The sequence below is a fragment of the Nerophis ophidion genome, linkage group LG24 (assembly GCF_033978795.1).
Source record: "Nerophis ophidion isolate RoL-2023_Sa linkage group LG24, RoL_Noph_v1.0, whole genome shotgun sequence".
In the NCBI taxonomy this organism is placed as follows: domain Eukaryota; kingdom Metazoa; phylum Chordata; class Actinopteri; order Syngnathiformes; family Syngnathidae; genus Nerophis; species Nerophis ophidion.
In genome coordinates, this window is record NC_084634.1 from 1,205,154 (window position 1) to 1,226,380 (window position 21,227).

Here is a 21,227-nt window from a genome sequence, read left to right on the forward strand (position 1 = left end):
CACCGTGACTATCACTCCCCCATACCCCACCATGACTATCACTCCCCCATACCCCACCATGACTATCACTCCCCCATACCTCACCATCACTATTAAGTTCCCCATACCCCACCGTGACTATCACTCCCCCATACCCCACCGTGACTATTACTCCCCCATACCCCACCATGACTATTACTCCCCCATACCCCACCATGACTATCACTCCCCCATACCCCACCATGACTATCACTCCCCCATACCTCACCATGACTATCACTCTCCCATACCCCACCATGACTATCATGCCCCCATACCCCACCATGACTATCATGCCCCCATACCCCACCATGACTATCATGCCCCCATACCCCACCATGACTATCATGCCCCCATACCCCACCATGACTATCATGCCCCCATACCCCACCATGACTATCATGCCCCCATACCCCACCGTGACTATCACTCCCCCATACCCCACCATGACTATCATAACAGCCCACAGCTGTCATGAACATCCGTCCGTCTGACTACACCCAAACCCCATTTTGTGGCGACTATCATCCCCACCCACATTTCTCAAGGGAAAAAGGACTGGAACATGTCACCCACTCAGGTATGCACTCACCTTGCCCTTCACAGTGCACGGCATTCTGGGTATTAACTTTTCATCCAGTGTTGGTAAATATTAAATACAATATTTAATAAAACAAAACACGTATTGGACAAATATGAAATACATTTATTGGAGCAAACATTGTTTGTTGCATAAAGGTGTGAGGACTTAAATGTAAAACAATCACAGAATAATATTTATATTGCAAGAGAGAGTAATAAAGATCATCAATAGAATGAAATATTGGGAGCCAACAAATGATTGATAGTCACACATTTGAAAAGTCGATGTTTAAAACACAACTGCTCAAATGATGTATAAAGTAAATAATAATAATATGCTGTTTTGTACTTCTCTTTTCATTTATGTCATCAAAGTACATAACGTTACATAAATATAATTATAAATATAATTATAAAACAACTCATGATGTAATGTGTATAATCTATCAATGTTAAAGTGTAATAAGAAGATGCACAATGATGTCACACATGTTAAATGTCATGGAGTTAGAAAGTCAATATTCAGGTTTAATGTTTTCTTTTTTTTTTTTTACCAAATGTTGACTTTATCCAAAACCTTCACCACAGATTGAAAATGTGGTGTTTTATCTGCTGTGTATCCTCAAAACAGGTAAAGGGTTTTATCTGCTGTGTATCCTCAGAACAGGTAAAGGGTTTTATCTGCTGTGTACCCTCAAAACAGGTAAAGGGTTTTATCTGCTGTGTTTCCTCACGTGACCGTTCAAAGTGTTAGTTTGTGTAAAACCTTTTTTCAACAAATTGAACAAGACTAGGGTTTCTCTCAAGTGTGTATTCTGATGTGTTGTTTCAGTACTTTTTTGAGTCGAAAATCTCGACCGCATTCAGAGCAGGAAAAGGGTTTCTCTGCATTGTGCGTACTCATGTGGTCTTTGATGGAACTATTTCGGGAAAAACCTTTACCGCATTCAGGGCAGGAATAAGGTTTTTCTCCGGTGTGTGTTCTCATGTGCTCTTTCAATCTATTACTTTGAGTGAAGCCTTTGCCACATGCTAAGCAGGAAAAAGGTCTTTCTCCGGTGTGTATTCTCACGTGCTCTTTCAAACTATTACTCTGTGCAAAACCTTTGCCACATTGCGTGCAGGAAAAAGGTTTCTCTCCGGTGTGTGTTCTCTTGTGTGTTACAAGGTTGGATCGGTCATAAAAGCTTTTATCACAATTTGGACATGCAAAGGTTTTTTCACCTGTGTGCGTCCTGGTGTGTCTTTTTAAATGCAGACTTCGCACAAAACCTTTACCACAAACTGTACAGGTAAAAGGTTTCTCTCCGGTGTGTATGCGCATGTGTTGTTTCAGCATGTGTTTTAGTCTAAAGTCTCTGCCACACTCTGTGCAGGAAAAAGGTTTCTCTCCGGTGTGTATTCGCATGTGTTCTTTCAAACTATTACTTTGCGGGAAGCCTTTGCCGCACTCTGTGCAGGAAAAAGGTTTCTCTCCGGTGTGCGTCCTCATGTGTGCTTTGAGGTGACTTGGGTACTTAAAGGTTTTGTCGCAGTGCGAACACGTCAAGTGTGTGTTGTCAGTGTGACATGTTGCATCATCTTCTTCATCATCAGCAGAGTGAGACGTCGTCTCGTCCCCGTCTGAGATCCTGTCTGCTGGTGGTGCTCCACAGTGGTCTCTCTCACCTTTGACCTCCTCATCTTCACTCTTCACGATGACGAGGGTCACTGGGAACTCTTCACTGATGCTGTGTTCCTCCTCTTCCTCTTTAATGGGAGGGGCCTCCTCCTCTTCTGTGAATTGGGGGCTCTTGTCTTCCTCTTTAATGGGAGGGGCCTCCTCCTCCTCCTCTTCTGTGAATTGGGGGGTCTTGTCTTCCTCTTTAATGTGAGGGGCCTCCTCCTCTTCTGTGAATTGGGGGGTCAGTGGACTCTTGTCTTCCTCTTTAATGTGCAGGGTCCGGGGCGCCTCCTCTTCCTCTTTAAAGTGGGCGGTCAGTGGCTCCTCCTCCATCCTGAAGCTCCACCCCTTCTGGCCAGGGTTACAGATGTCCCTCCCAGATGTCTGCAGGACACAAGAAGACAAACACATGGTTGACAAACTCCAACCTTTACTGAGTCACACCAAGAATTTGTAAGATTTCCATGTCCTGGGGTTGTGCAGCATACCAGTATCACTATAGTACCATGATACTAATGAATCATTTTCAGTATTATACCACCTCTGAAAGTACCACTCCCCTTCCTTCTCTCCCTCTGGTTTACGGGCATGTTGGGCAGCGCACACACACAGAGTACTTCCAAGCAGACAGTGTGTTGACAGAAAGGTAAATAAAAGTGAGCAATAATCAGCTAAGAATGCAGCAAATGGACTCCTCACTAAGTCCTCCAAATAATAAACATCCTTTTTATTAACCCTTTGTGAGGATTTATTCTTCATCTAAACGGAAAGATATGAACACCTCATCATCCCCATGCGAGCAGACATTGTAAAGTAAGTGATAGTTTTATTATGTTTGTTCTCTCTCATGAAGTCTGCCATGAATGTAGTGTTGTTCAATTGGAAGAAAAGATGCATTATGAAATTAATATACTGTGTATGAGCAAAATGTGTATTTATTACATGTTATTATGAATGTTACTAGATACTACATATATACTTACATCATGTATATAGTACATGTTATTATGAATGTTACTAGATACTAGCTATATACTTACATCATGTATATATTACATGTTATTATAAATGTTACTAGATACTACATATATCCTTACATGATGTATATATTACATGTTATTATGAATGTTACTAGATACTACATATATACTTACATCATGTATATATTACATGTTATTATGAATGTTACTAGATACTACATTTATACTTACATCATGTATATATTACATGTTATTATGAATGTTAGTACATGACATACATACTTACCTCATGTATATATTACATGTTATTATGAATGTTACTAGATACTACATTTATACTTACATCATGTATATATTACATGTTATTATGAATGTTAGTACATGACATATATACTTACCTCATGTATATATTACATGTTATTATGAATGTTACTAGATACTACATTTATACTTACATCATGTACATATTACATGTTATTATGAATGTTACTACATGACATATACTTACATCATGTATATATTACATGTTATTATGAATGTTACTAGATACTACATATATATTTACATAATGTATATATTACATGTTATTATGAATGTTAGTACATGACATATATACTTACATCATGTATATATTACATGTTATTATGAATGTTACTAGATACTACATATATACTTACATCATGTATATATTACATGTTATGAATGTTACTAGATACTACATTTATACTTACATCATGTATATATTACATGTTATTATGAATGTTAGTACATGACATATATACTTACATCATGTATATATTACATGTTATTATGAATGTTACTAGATACTACATTTATACTTACATCATGTATATATAACATGTTATTATGAATGTTACTACATGACATATATACTTACATCATGTATATATTACATGTTATTATGAATGTTACTGGATACTACATATATACTTACATCATGTATATATTACATGTTATTATGAATGTTACTACATTACATATATACTTACATCATGTACATATTACATGTTATTATGAATGTTACTACATGACATATATACTTACATCATGTATATATTACATGTTATTATGAATGTTACTAGATACTACATATATATTTACATCATGTATATATTACATGTTATTATGAATGTTAGTACATGACATATATACTTACATCATGTATATATTACATGTTATTATGAATGTTACTAGATACTACATATATACTTACATCATGTATATATTACATGTTATTATGAATGTTACTAGATACTACATATATACTTACATCATGTATATATTACATGTAATGAATGTTGCTAGATACTACATATATACTTACATCATGTATATATTACATGTTATTATGAATATTACTACATGACATATATACTTACATCATGTACATATTACATGTCATTATGAATGTTACTAGATACTACATATATATTTACATCATGTATATATTACATATTATGAATGTTACTACATGACATATATACTTACATCATGTATATATTACATGTTTTTATGAATGTTACTAGATACTACATATATACTTACACCATGTATATATTACATGTTATTATGAATGTTACTAGATACTACATATATACTTACATCATGTATATATTACATGTTATTATAAATGTTACTAGATACTACATATATACTTATATCATGTATATATTACATGTTATTATGAATGTTACTACATGACATATATACTTATATGCTGGTTTGTGTTGTGCTTTGTGCAGCCCTTTGAGACAGTAGTGATTTAGGGCTATATTAGTAAACATTGATTGATTGATTGATTTATTATGAATGTTACTACATGACATATATACTTACATCATGTATATATTACATGTTATTATGAATGTTACTAGATACTACATATATATTTACATCATGTATATATTACATGTTATTATGAATGTTACTAGATACTACATATATACTTACATCATGTATGTATTAAATGTTATTATGAATGTTACTAGATACTACATTTATACTTACATCATGTATATACAACATGTTATTATGAATGTTACTACATGACATATATATTTACATCATGTATATATTACGTTATTATGAATGTTAGTACATGACATATATACTTACATCATGTATATATTACATGTTATTATGAATGTTACTAGATACTACATTCATACTTACATCATGTATATATTACATGTTATTATGAATGTTAGTACATGACATATATACTTACATCATGTATATATTACATGTTATTATGAATGTTACTAGATACTACATATATACTTACATCATGTATATATTAAATGTTATTATGAATGTTACTAGATACTACATTTATACTTACATCATGTATATATAACATGTTATTATGAATGTTACTACATGACATGTTTACATCATGTATATATTACGTTATTATGAATGTTAGTACATGACATATATACTTACATCATGTATATATTACATGTTATTATGAATGTTACTAGATACTACATTTATACTTACATCATGTATATATAACATGTTATTATGAATGTTACTACATGACATATATACTTACATCATGTATATATTACGTGTTATTATGAATGTTACTACATGACATATATACTTACATCATGTATATATTACATGTTATTATGAATGTTACTACATGACATATATACTTGCATCATGTATATATTACATGTTATTATGAATGTTACTGGATACTACATTTATACTTACATCATGTATATATTACATGTTATTATGAATGTTAGTACATGACATATATACTTACATCATGTATATATTACATGTTATTATGAATGTTACTACATGACATATATACTTGCATCATGTATATATTACATGTTATTATGAATGTTACTGGATACTACATTTATACTTACATCATGTATATATTACATGTTATTATGAATGTTAGTACATGACATATATACTTAAATCATGTATATATTACATGTTATTATGAATGTTACTAGATACTACATATATACTTACATCATGTATATATTAAATGTTATTATGAATGTTACTAGATACTACATTTATACTTACATCATGTATATATAACATGTTATTATGAATGTTACTACATGACATATATATTTACATCATGTATATATTACGTTATTATGAATGTTAGTACATGACATATATACTTACATCATGTATATATAACATGTTATTATGAATGTTACTACATGACATATATACTTACATCATGTATATATTACATGTTATTATGAATGTTACTAGATACTACATTTATACTTACATCATGTATATATTACATGTTATTATGAATGTTAGTACATTACATATATACTTACCTCATGTATATATTACATGTTATTATGAATGTTAGTACATGACATATATACTTACATCATGTATATATTACATGTTATTATGAATGTTACTAGATACTACATATATACTTACATCATGTATATATTAAATGTTATTATGAATGTTACTAGATACTACATTTATACTTACATCATGTATATATAACATGTTATTATGAATGTTACTACATGACATGTTTACATCATGTATATATTACGTTATTATGAATGTTAGTACATGACATATATACTTACATCATGTATATATTACATGTTATTATGAATGTTACTAGATACTACATTTATACTTACATCATGTATATATAACATGTTATTATGAATGTTACTACATGACATATATACTTACATCATGTATATATTACGTGTTATTATGAATGTTACTACATGACATATATACTTACATCATGTATATATTACATGTTATTATGAATGTTACTACATGACATATATACTTGCATCATGTATATATTACATGTTATTATGAATGTTACTGGATACTACATTTATACTTACATCATGTATATATTACATGTTATTATGAATGTTAGTACATGACATATATACTTACATCATGTATATATTACATGTTATTATGAATGTTACTACATGACATATATACTTGCATCATGTATATATTACATGTTATTATGAATGTTACTGGATACTACATTTATACTTACATCATGTATGTATTACATGTTATTATGAATGTTAGTACATGACATATATACTTAAATCATGTATATATTACATGTTATTATGAATGTTACTAGATACTACATATATACTTACATCATGTATATATTAAATGTTATTATGAATGTTACTAGATACTACATTTATACTTACATCATGTATATATAACATGTTATTATGAATGTTACTACATGACATATATATTTACATCATGTATATATTACGTTATTATGAATGTTAGTACATGACATATATACTTACATCATGTATATATAACATGTTATTATGAATGTTACTACATGACATATATACTTACATCATGTATATATTACATGTTATTATGAATGTTACTAGATACTACATTTATACTTACATCATGTATATATTACATGTTATTATGAATGTTAGTACATTACATATATACTTACCTCATGTATATATTACATGTTATTATGAATGTTACTAGATACTACATTTATACTTACATCATGTACATATTACATGTTATTATGAATGTTACTACATGACATATATACTTACATCATGTATACATTACATGTTATTATGAATGTTACTAGATACTACATATATATTTACATAATGTATATATTACATGTTATTATGAATGTTAGTACATGACATATATACTTACATCATGTATATATTACATGTTATTATGAATGTTACTAGATACTACATATATACTTACATCATGTATATATTACATGTTATGAATGTTACTAGATACTACATTTATACTTACATCATGTATATATTACATGTTATTATGAATGTTAGTACATGACATATATACTTACATCATGTATATATTACATGTTATTATGAATGTTACTAGATACTACATTTATACTTACATCATGTATATATTACATGTTATTATGAATGTTAGTACATGACATATATACTTACATCATGTATATATTACATGTTATTATGAATGTTACTACATGACATATATACTTACATCATGTATATATTACATGTTATTATGAATGTTACTAGATACTACATTTATACTTACATCATGTATATATAACATGTTATTATGAATGTTACTACATGACATATATACTTACATCATGTATATATTACATGTTATTATGAATGTTAATACATGACAAATATACTTACATAATGTATATATTACATGTTATTATGAATGTTACTACATGACATATATACTTACATCATGTATATATTACATGTTATTATGAATGTTACTAGATACTACATTTATATTTACATCATGTAAATATTACGTTATTATGAATGTGACTACATGACATATATACTTACATCATGTATATATTACATGTTATTATGAATGTTAATACCTGACAAATATACTTACATAATGTATATATTACATGTTATACACATGACATATATACTTACATCATGTGTATATTACATGTTATTATGAATGTTACTAGATATTACATTTATACTTACATCGTGTATATATAACATGTTATTATGAATGTTAGTACATGACATATATACTTACATCATGTATATATTACGTGTTATTATGAATGTTACTAGATACTACATTTATACTTACATCATGTACATACAACATGTTATTTTGAATGTTACTACATGACATATACACTTACATCATGTATATATTACATGTTATTATGAATGTTACTAGATACTACATATATACTTAGATCATGTATATATTACATGTTATTATGAATGTTACTACATGACATATATACTTACATCATGTATATATTACATGTTATTATGAATGTTAATAGATACTACATATATATTTACATCATGTATATATTACATGTTATTATGAATGTTACTACATGACATATATACTTACATCATGTATATATTACATGTTATTATGAATGTTACTAGATACTACATTCATACTTACATCATGTATATATTACATGTTATTATGAATGTTAGTACATGACATACTTACATCATGTATATATTACATGTTATTATGAATGTTACTAGATACTACATATATACTTACATCATGTATATATTACATGTTATTATGAATGTTACTAGATACTACATTTATACTCACATCATGTATATATAACATGTTATTATGAATGTTACTACATGACATATATACTTACATCATGTATATATTACATGTTATTATGAATGTTACTAGATACTACATTTATACTTACATCATGTATATATAACATGTTATTATGAATGTTAGTACATGACATATATACTTACATAATGTATATATTACATGTTATTATGAATGTTAGTACATGACATATATACTTACATCATGTATATATTACATGTTATTATGAATGTTACTAGATACTACATATATACTTACATCATTTATATATTACATGTTATTATGAATGTTACTAGATACTACATTTATACTTACATCATGTATATATAACATGTTATTATGAATGTTACTACATGACATATATACTTACATCATGTATATATTACATGTTATTATGAATGTTACTAGATACTACATTACATTTATACTTACATCATGTATATATTACATGTTATTATGAATGTTACTAGATACTACATATATACTTACATCATGTATATATTACATGTTATTATGAATGTTACTAGATACTACATATATACTTACATCATGTATATATTACATGTTATTATGAATGTTACATGACATATATTCACATGTATATATTACATGTTATTATGAATGTTACTAGATACTACATATATACTTACATCATGTATATATTACATGTTATTATGAATGTTACTACATGACATACATACTTACATCATGTATATATTACATGTTATTATGAATATTACTACATGACATATATACTTACATCATGTACATATTACATGTCATTATGAATGTTACTAGATACTACATATATATTTACATCATGTATATATTACATATTATGAATGTTACTACATGACATATATACTTACATCATGTATATATTACATGTTATTATGAATGTTACTAGATACTACATATATACTTACACCATGTATATATTACATGTTATTATGAATGTTACTAGATACTACATATATACTTACATCATGTATATATTACATGTTATTATAAATGTTACTAGATACTACATATATACTTACATCATGTATATATTACATGTTATTATGAATGTTACTACATGACATATATACTTATATGCTGGTTTGTGTTGTGCTTTGTGCAGCCCTTTGAGACAGTAGTGATTTAGGGCTATATTAGTAAACATTGATTGATTGATTGATTTATAATGAATGTTACTACATGACATATATACTTACATCATGTATATATTACATGTTATTATGAATGTTACTAGGTACTACATATATATTTACATCATGTATATATTACATGTTATTATGAATGTTACTAGATACTACATATATACTTACATCATGTATATATTAAATGTTATTATGAATGTTACTAGATACTACATTTATACTTACATCATGTATATATAACATGTTATTATGAATGTTACTACATGACATATATATTTACATCATGTATATATTACGTTATTATGAATGTTAGTACATGACATATATACTTACATCATGTATATATAACATGTTATTATGAATGTTACTACATGACATATATACTTACATCATGTATATATTACATGTTATTATGAATGTTATTACATGACATATATACTTGCATCATGTATATATTACATGTTATTATGAATGTTACTGGATACTACATTTATACTTACATCATGTATATATTACATGTTATTATGAATGTTAGTACATGACATATATACTTACATCATGTATATATTACATGTTATTATGAATGTTACTAGATACTACATATATACTTACATCATGTATATATTAAATGTTATTATGAATGTTACTAGATACTACATATATACTTACATCATGTATATATAACATGTTATTATGAATGTTACTACATGACATATATACTTACATCATGTATATATTACATGTTATTATGAATGTTACTAGATACTACATTTATACTTACATCATGTATATATTACATGTTATTATGAATGTTAGTACATTACATATATACTTACATAATGTATATATTACATGTTATTATGAATGTTACTACATGACATATATACTTACATCATGTATATATTACATGTTATTATGAATGTTACTAGATACTACATTTATACTTACATCATGTATATATTACATATTATGAATGTTAGTACATGACATATATACTTACATCATGTGTATATTACATGTTATTATGAATGTTACTAGATACTACATTTATACTTACATCATGTATATATTACATGTTATTATGAATGTTAGTACATGACATATATACTTACATCATGTATATATTACATGTTATTATGAATGTTACTAGATACTACATATATACTTACATCATGTATATATTACATGTTATTATGAATGTTACTAGATACTACATTTATACTTACATCATGTATATATTACATGTTATTATGAATGTTAGTACATGACATACTTACATCATGTATATATTACATGTTATTATGAATGTTACTAGATACTACATATATACTTACATCATGTATATATTACATGTTATTATGAATGTTACTAGATACTACATTTATACTCACATCATGTATATATAACATGTTATTATGAATGTTACTACATGACATATATACTTACATCATGTATATATTACGTTATTATGAATGTTACTACATGACATATATACTTACATCATGTATATATTACATGTTATTATGAATGTTACTAGATACTACATTTATACTTACATCATGTATATATAACATGTTATTATGAATGTTAGTACATGACATATATACTTACATAATGTATATATTACATGTTATTATGAATGTTAGTACATGACATATATACTTACGTCATGTATATATTACATGTTATTATGAATGTTACTAGATACTACATATATACTTACATCATTTATATATTACATGTTATTATGAATGTTACTAGATACTACATTTATACTTACATCATGTATATATAACATGTTATTATGAATGTTACTACATGACATATATACTTACATCATGTATATATTACATGTTATTATGAATGTTAGTACATGACATATATACTTACATCATGTATATATTACATGTTATTATGAATGTTACTACATGACATATATACTTACATCATGTATATATTACATGTTATTATGAATGTTACTAGATACTACATTTATACTTACATCATGTATATATAACATGTTATTATGAATGTTACTACATGACATATATACTTACATCATGTATATATTACATGTTATTATGAATGTTAATACATGACATATATACTTACATCATGTATATATTACATGTTATTATGAATGTTAATACCTGACAAATATACTTACATAATGTATATATTACATGTTATACACATGACATATATACTTACATCATGTGTATATTACATGTTATTATGAATGTTACTAGATATTACATTTATACTTACATCGTGTATATATAACATGTTATTATGAATGTTAGTACATGACATATATACTTACATCATGTATATATTACATGTTATTATGAATGTTACTAGATACTACATTTATACTTACATCATGTACATACATGTTATTTTGAATGTTAGTACATGACATATATACTTACATAATGTATATATAACATGTTATTATGAATGTTACTACATGACATATATACTTACATCATGTATATATTACATGTTATTATGAATGTTACTACATGACATATACACTTACATCATGTATATATTACATGTTATTATGAATGTTACTAGATACTACATATATACTTAGATCATGTATATATTACATGTTATTATGAATGTTACTACATGACATATATACTTACATCATGTATATATTACATATTAGTATGATTACTACATGACATATACTTACATCATGTATATATTACATGTTATTATGAATTTTAATAGATACTACATATATATTTACATCATGTATATATTACATGTTATTATGAATGTTAATACATGACATATATACTTACATCATGTATATATTACATGTTATTATGAATGTTAATAGATACTACATATATATTTACATCATGTATATATTACATGTTATTATGAATGTTACTACATGACATATATACTTACATCATGTATATATTACATGTTATTATGAATGTTACTAGATACTACATTCATACTTACATCATGTATATATTACATGTTATTATGAATGTTAGTACATGACATACTTACATCATGTATATATTACATGTTATTATGAATGTTACTAGATACTACATATATACTTACATCATGTATATATTACATGTTATTATGAATGTTACTAGATACTACATTTATACTCACATCATGTATATATAACATGTTATTATGAATGTTACTACATGACATATATACTTACATCATGTATATATTACGTTATTATGAATGTTACTACATGACATATATACTTACATCATGTATATATTACATGTTATTATGAATGTTACTAGATACTACATTTATACTTACATCATGTATATATAACATGTTATTATGAATGTTAGTACATGACATATATACTTACATAATGTATATATTACATGTTATTATGAATGTTAGTACATGACATATATACTTACATCATGTATATATTACATGTTATTATGAATGTTACTAGATACTACATATATACTTACATCATTTATATATTACATGTTATTATGAATGTTACTAGATACTACATTTATACTTACATCATGTATATATAACATGTTATTATGAATGTTACTACATGACATATATACTTACATCATGTATATATTACATGTTATTATGAATGTTACTAGATACTACATTACATTTATACTTACATCATGTATATATTACATGTTATTATGAATGTTACTAGATACTAAATTTATACTTACATCATGTATATATTACATGTTATTATGAATGTTAGTACATGACATATATACTTACATCATGTATATATTACATGTTATTATGAATGTTACTAGATACTACATATATACTTACATCATGTATATATTACATGTTATTATGAATGTTACTAGATACTACATTTATACTTACATCATGTATATATAACATGTTATTATGAATGTTACTACATGACATATATACTTACATCATGTATATATTACGTTATGAATGTTACTACATGACATATATACTTACATCATGTATATATTACATGTTATTATGAATTTTAATAGATAGTACATATATATTTACATCATGTATATATTACATGTTATTATGAATGTTAATACATGACATATATACTTACATCATGTATATATTACATGTTATTATGAATGTTACTAGATACTACATTTATACTTACATCATGTATATATAACATGTTATTATGAATGTTACTACATGACATATATACTTACATCATGTATATATTACGTTATTATGAATGTTACTAGATACTACATATATACTTACATCATGTATATATTACATGTTATTATGAATGTTACTAGATACTACATTTATACTTACATCATGTATATATTACATGTTATTATGAATGTTACTAGATACTACATTTATACTTACATCATGTGTATATTACATGTTATTATGAATGTTACTAGATATTACATTTATACTTACATCATGTATATATAACATGTTATTATGAATGTTAGTACATGACATATATACTTACATCATGTATATATTACATGTTATTATGAATGTTACTAGATACTACATTTATACTTACATCATGTACTTATAAAATGTTATTTTGAATGTTAGTACATGACATATATACTTACATAATGTATATATTACATGTTATTATGAATTTTACTACATGACATATATACTTACATCATGTATATATTACATGTTATTATGAATGTTACTACATGACATATATACTTACATCATGTACATATTACATGTTATTATGAATGTTAATAGATACTACATATATATTTACATCATGTATATATTACATGTTATTATGAATGTTACTACATGACTTATATACTTACATCATGTATATATTACATGTTATTATGAATGTTACTACATGACATATATACTTACATCATGTATATATTACATATTAGTATGATTACTACATGACATATACTTACATCATGTATATATTACATGTTATGAATTTTAATAGATAGTACATATATATTTACATCATGTATATATTACATATTATGAATGTTACTACATGACATATATACTTACATCATGTATATATTACATGTCATTATGAATGTTACTAGATATACATATATATTTATTTCATGGATATATTACATGTTATTATGAATGTTACTACATGACATATATACTTACATCATGTAAATATTACATGTTATTATGAATGTTAATAGATACTACATATATATTTACATCATGTATATATTACATGTTATTATGAATGTTACTACATGACATATATACTTACATCATGTATATATTACATGTTATTATGAATGTTACTACATGACATATACACTTACATCATGTATATATTACATGTTATTATGAATGTTACTAGATACTACATATATATTTACATCATGTATATATAACATGTTATTATGAATGTTACTACATGACATATATACTTACATCATGTATATATTACATGTTATTATGAATGTTACTACATGACATATACACTTACATCATGTATATATTACATGTTATTATGAATGTTACTAGATACTACATATATATTTACATCATGTATATATTACATGTTATTATGAATGTTACTACATGACATATATACTTACATCAAGTATATATTACATGTTATTATGAATGTTACTGGATACTACATATATACTTACATCATGTATATATTACATGTTATTATGAATGTTACTACATGACATATATACTTACATCATGTATATATTACATGTTATTATGAATGTTACATGACATATATACTTACATCATGTATATATTACATGTTATTATGAATTTTAATAGATAGTACATATATATTTACATCATGTATATATTACATGTTATTATGAATGTTAATACATGACATATATACTTACATCATGTATATATTACATGTTATTATGAATGTTAATAGATACTACATATATATTTACATCATGTATATATTACATGTTATTATGAATGTTACTACATGACATATATACTTACATCATGTATATATTACATATTAGTATGATTACTACATGACATATACTTACATCATGTACATATTACATGTCATTATGAATGTTACTAGATACTACATATATATTTACATCATGTATATATTACATGTTATTATGAATGTTACTACATGACATATATACTTACATCATGTATATATTACATGTCATTATGAATGTTACTAGATACTACATATATATTTATTTCATGGATATATTACATGTTATTATGAATGTTAGTACATGACATATATACTTACATCATGTACGTATTACATGTTATTATGAATGTTAATAGATACTACATATATATTTACATCATGTACATATTACATGTTATTATGAATGTTACTACATGACATATACACTTACATCATGTATATATTACATGTTATTATGAATGTTACTAGATACTACATATATACTTACATCATGTATATATTACATGTTATTATGAATGTTACTACATGACATATATACTTACATCATGTAAATATTACATGTTATTATGAATGTTAATAGATACTACATATATATTTACATCATGTATATATTACATGTTATTATGAATGTTACTACATGACATATATACTTACATCATGTATATATTACATGTTATTATGAATGTTACTACATGACATATACACTTACATCATGTATATATTACATGTTATTATGAATGTTACTAGATACTACATATATATTTACATCATGTATATATTACATGTTATTATGAATGTTACTACATGACATATACACTTACATCATGTATATATTACATGTTATTATGAATGTTACTAGATACTACATATATACTTACATCATGTATATATTACATGTTATTATGAATGTTACTACATGACATATATACTTACATCATGTATATATTACATGTCATTATGAATGTTACTAGATATACATATATATTTATTTCATGGATATATTACATGTTATTATGAATGTTACTACATGACATATATACTTACATCATGTATATATTACATGTTATTATGAATGTTACTACATGACATATACACTTACATCATGTATATATTACATGTTATTATGAATGTTACTAGATACTACATATATATTTACATCATGTATATATTACATGTTATTATGAATGTTACTACATGACATATACACTTACATCATGTATATATTACATGTTATTATGAATGTTACTAGATACTACATATATACTTACATCATGTATATATTACATGTTATTATGAATGTTACTACATGACATATATACTTACATCATGTATATATTACATGTCATTATGAATGTTACTAGATATACATATATATTTATTTCATGGATATATTACATGTTATTATGAATGTTACTACATGACATATATACTTACATCATGTATATATTACATGTTATTATGAATGTTACTACATGACATATATACTTACATCATGTAAATATTACATGTTATTATGAATGTTAATAGATACTACATATATATTTACATCATGTATATATTACATGTTATTATGAATGTTACTACATGACATATATACTTACATCATGTATATATTACATGTTATTATGAATGTTACTACATGACATATACACTTACATCATGTATATATTACATGTTATTATGAATGTTACTAGATACTACATATATATTTACATCATGTATATATTACATGTTATTATGAATGTTACTACATGACATATATACTTACATCAAGTATATATTACATGTTATTATGAATGTTACTGGATACTACATATATACTTACATCATGTATATATTACATGTTATTATGAATGTTACTACATGACATATATACTTACATCATGTATATATTACATGTTATTATGAATGTTACATGACATATATACTTACATCATGTATATATTACATGTTATTATGAATTTTAATAGATAGTACATATATATTTACATCATGTATATATTACATGTTATTATGAATGTTAATACATGACATATATACTTACATCATGTATATATTACATGTTATTATGAATGTTAATAGATACTACATATATATTTACATCATGTATATATTACATGTTATTATGAATGTTACTACATGACATATATACTTACATCATGTATATATTACATATTAGTATGATTACTACATGACATATACTTACATCATGTATATATTACATGTTATTATGAATTTTAATAGATAGTACATATATATTTACATCATGTATATATTACATGTTATTATGAATGTTAATACATGACATATATACTTACATCATGTATATATTACATGTTATTATGAATGTTAATAGATACTACATATATATTTACATCATGTATATATTACATGTTATTATGAATGTTACTACATGACATATATACTTACATCATGTACATATTACATGTCATTATGAATGTTACTAGATACTACATATATATTTACATCATGTATATATTACATGTTATTATGAATGTTACTACATGACATATATACTTACATCATGTATATATTACATGTCATTATGAATGTTACTAGATACTACATATATATTTATTTCATGGATATATTACATGTTATTATGAATGTTAGTACATGACATATATACTTACATCATGTACGTATTACATGTTATTATGAATGTTAATAGATACTACATATATATTTACATCATGTACATATTACATGTTATTATGAATGTTACTACATGACATATACACTTACATCATGTATATATTACATGTTATTATGAATGTTACTAGATACTACATATATACTTACATCATGTATATATTACATGTTATTATGAATGTTACTACATGACATATATACTTACATCATGTACATATTACATGTTATTATGAATGTTAATAGATACTACATATATATTTACATCATGTATATATTACATGTTATTATGAATGTTACTACATGACATATATACTTACATCATGTATATATTACATGTTATGAATGTTACTACATGACATATATACTTACATCATGTATATATTACATGTTATTATGAATGTTACTAGATACTACATTTATACTTACATCATGTATATATAACATGTTATTATGAATGTTACTACATGACATATATACTTACATCATGTATATATTACGTTATTATGAATGTTACTAGATACTACATATATACTTACATCATGTATATATTACATGTTATTATGAATGTTACTAGATACTACATTTATACTTACATCATGTATATATTACATGTTATTATGAATGTTACTAGATACTACATTTATACTTACATCATGTGTATATTACATGTTATTATGAATGTTACTAGATATTACATTTATACTTACATCATGTATATATAACATGTTATTATGAATGTTAGTACATGACATATATACTTACATCATGTATATATTACATGTTATTATGAATGTTACTAGATACTACATTTATACTTACATCATGTACTTATAAAATGTTATTTTGAATGTTAGTACATGACATATATACTTACATAATGTATATATAACATGTTATTATGAATTTTACTACATGACATATATACTTACATCATGTATATATTACATGTTATTATGAATGTTAATACCTGACAAATATACTTACATAATGTATATATTACATGTTATACACATGACATATATACTTACATCATGTGTATATTACATGTTATTATGAATGTTACTAGATATTACATTTATACTTACATCGTGTATATATAACATGTTATTATGAATGTTAGTACATGACATATATACTTACATCATGTATATATTACATGTTATTATGAATGTTACTACATGACATATATACTTACATCATGTACATATTACATGTTATTATGAATGTTAATAGATACTACATATATATTTACATCATGTATATATTACATGTTATTATGAATGTTACTACATGACTTATATACTTACATCATGTATATATTACATGTTATTATGAATGTTACTACATGACATATATACTTACATCATGTATATATTACATATTAGTATGATTACTACATGACATATACTTACATCATGTATATATTACATGTTATGAATTTTAATAGATAGTACATATATATTTACATCATGTATATATTACATATTATGAATGTTACTACATGACATATATACTTACATCATGTATATATTACATGTCATTATGAATGTTACTAGATACTACATATATATTTATTTCATGGATATATTACATGTTATTATGAATGTTACTACATGACATATATACTTACATCAAGTATATATTACATGTTATTATGAATGTTACTGGATACTACATATATACTTACATCATGTATATATTACATGTTATTATGAATGTTACTACATGACATATATACTTACATCATGTATATATTACATGTTATTATGAATGTTACATGACATATATACTTACATCATGTATATATTACATGTTATTATGAATATTACTACATGACATATATACTTACATCATGTACATATTACATGTCATTATGAATGTTACTAGATACTACATATATATTTACATCATGTATATATTACATGTTATTATGAATGTTACTACATGACATATATACTTACATCATGTATATATTACATGTCATTATGAATGTTACTAGATACTACATATAT

The 21,227-nt window shown here is 24.8% G+C and overlaps 1 protein-coding gene and 1 long non-coding RNA gene across 4 annotated transcripts in view; one reads left to right on the forward strand and one right to left on the reverse strand.

Annotated features, from left to right (window-relative positions):
• The first annotated feature begins 424 nt into the window (after nt 1-424).
• On the forward strand, nt 425-1,714 carry LOC133542385 (uncharacterized). The gene is made up of 2 exons (XR_009804146.1): nt 425-1,231; nt 1,304-1,714. It is a non-coding gene; the product is annotated as an uncharacterized LOC133542385 (long non-coding RNA).
• LOC133542384 (zinc finger protein 501-like) overlaps nt 704-21,227 on the reverse strand; it is a 34,924-nt gene continuing 14,400 nt past the window's right edge. The window contains exons 2-3 of one of the 3 annotated variants that reach the window (XR_009804145.1): nt 1,304-2,647; nt 704-1,231 (exon numbers count right to left, since the gene is read on the reverse strand). Coding sequence is in view for 1 of the 3 variants with exons in the window: in XM_061886441.1 (XP_061742425.1) it covers nt 1,403-2,647 (1,245 nt within the window). In the remaining 2 variants the exon portion in view is untranslated. Of the gene's footprint in view, nt 2,648-21,227 lie in introns of all 3 variants that reach the window. The other 2 variants (XR_009804144.1, XM_061886441.1) reach the window with 2 other exon arrangements.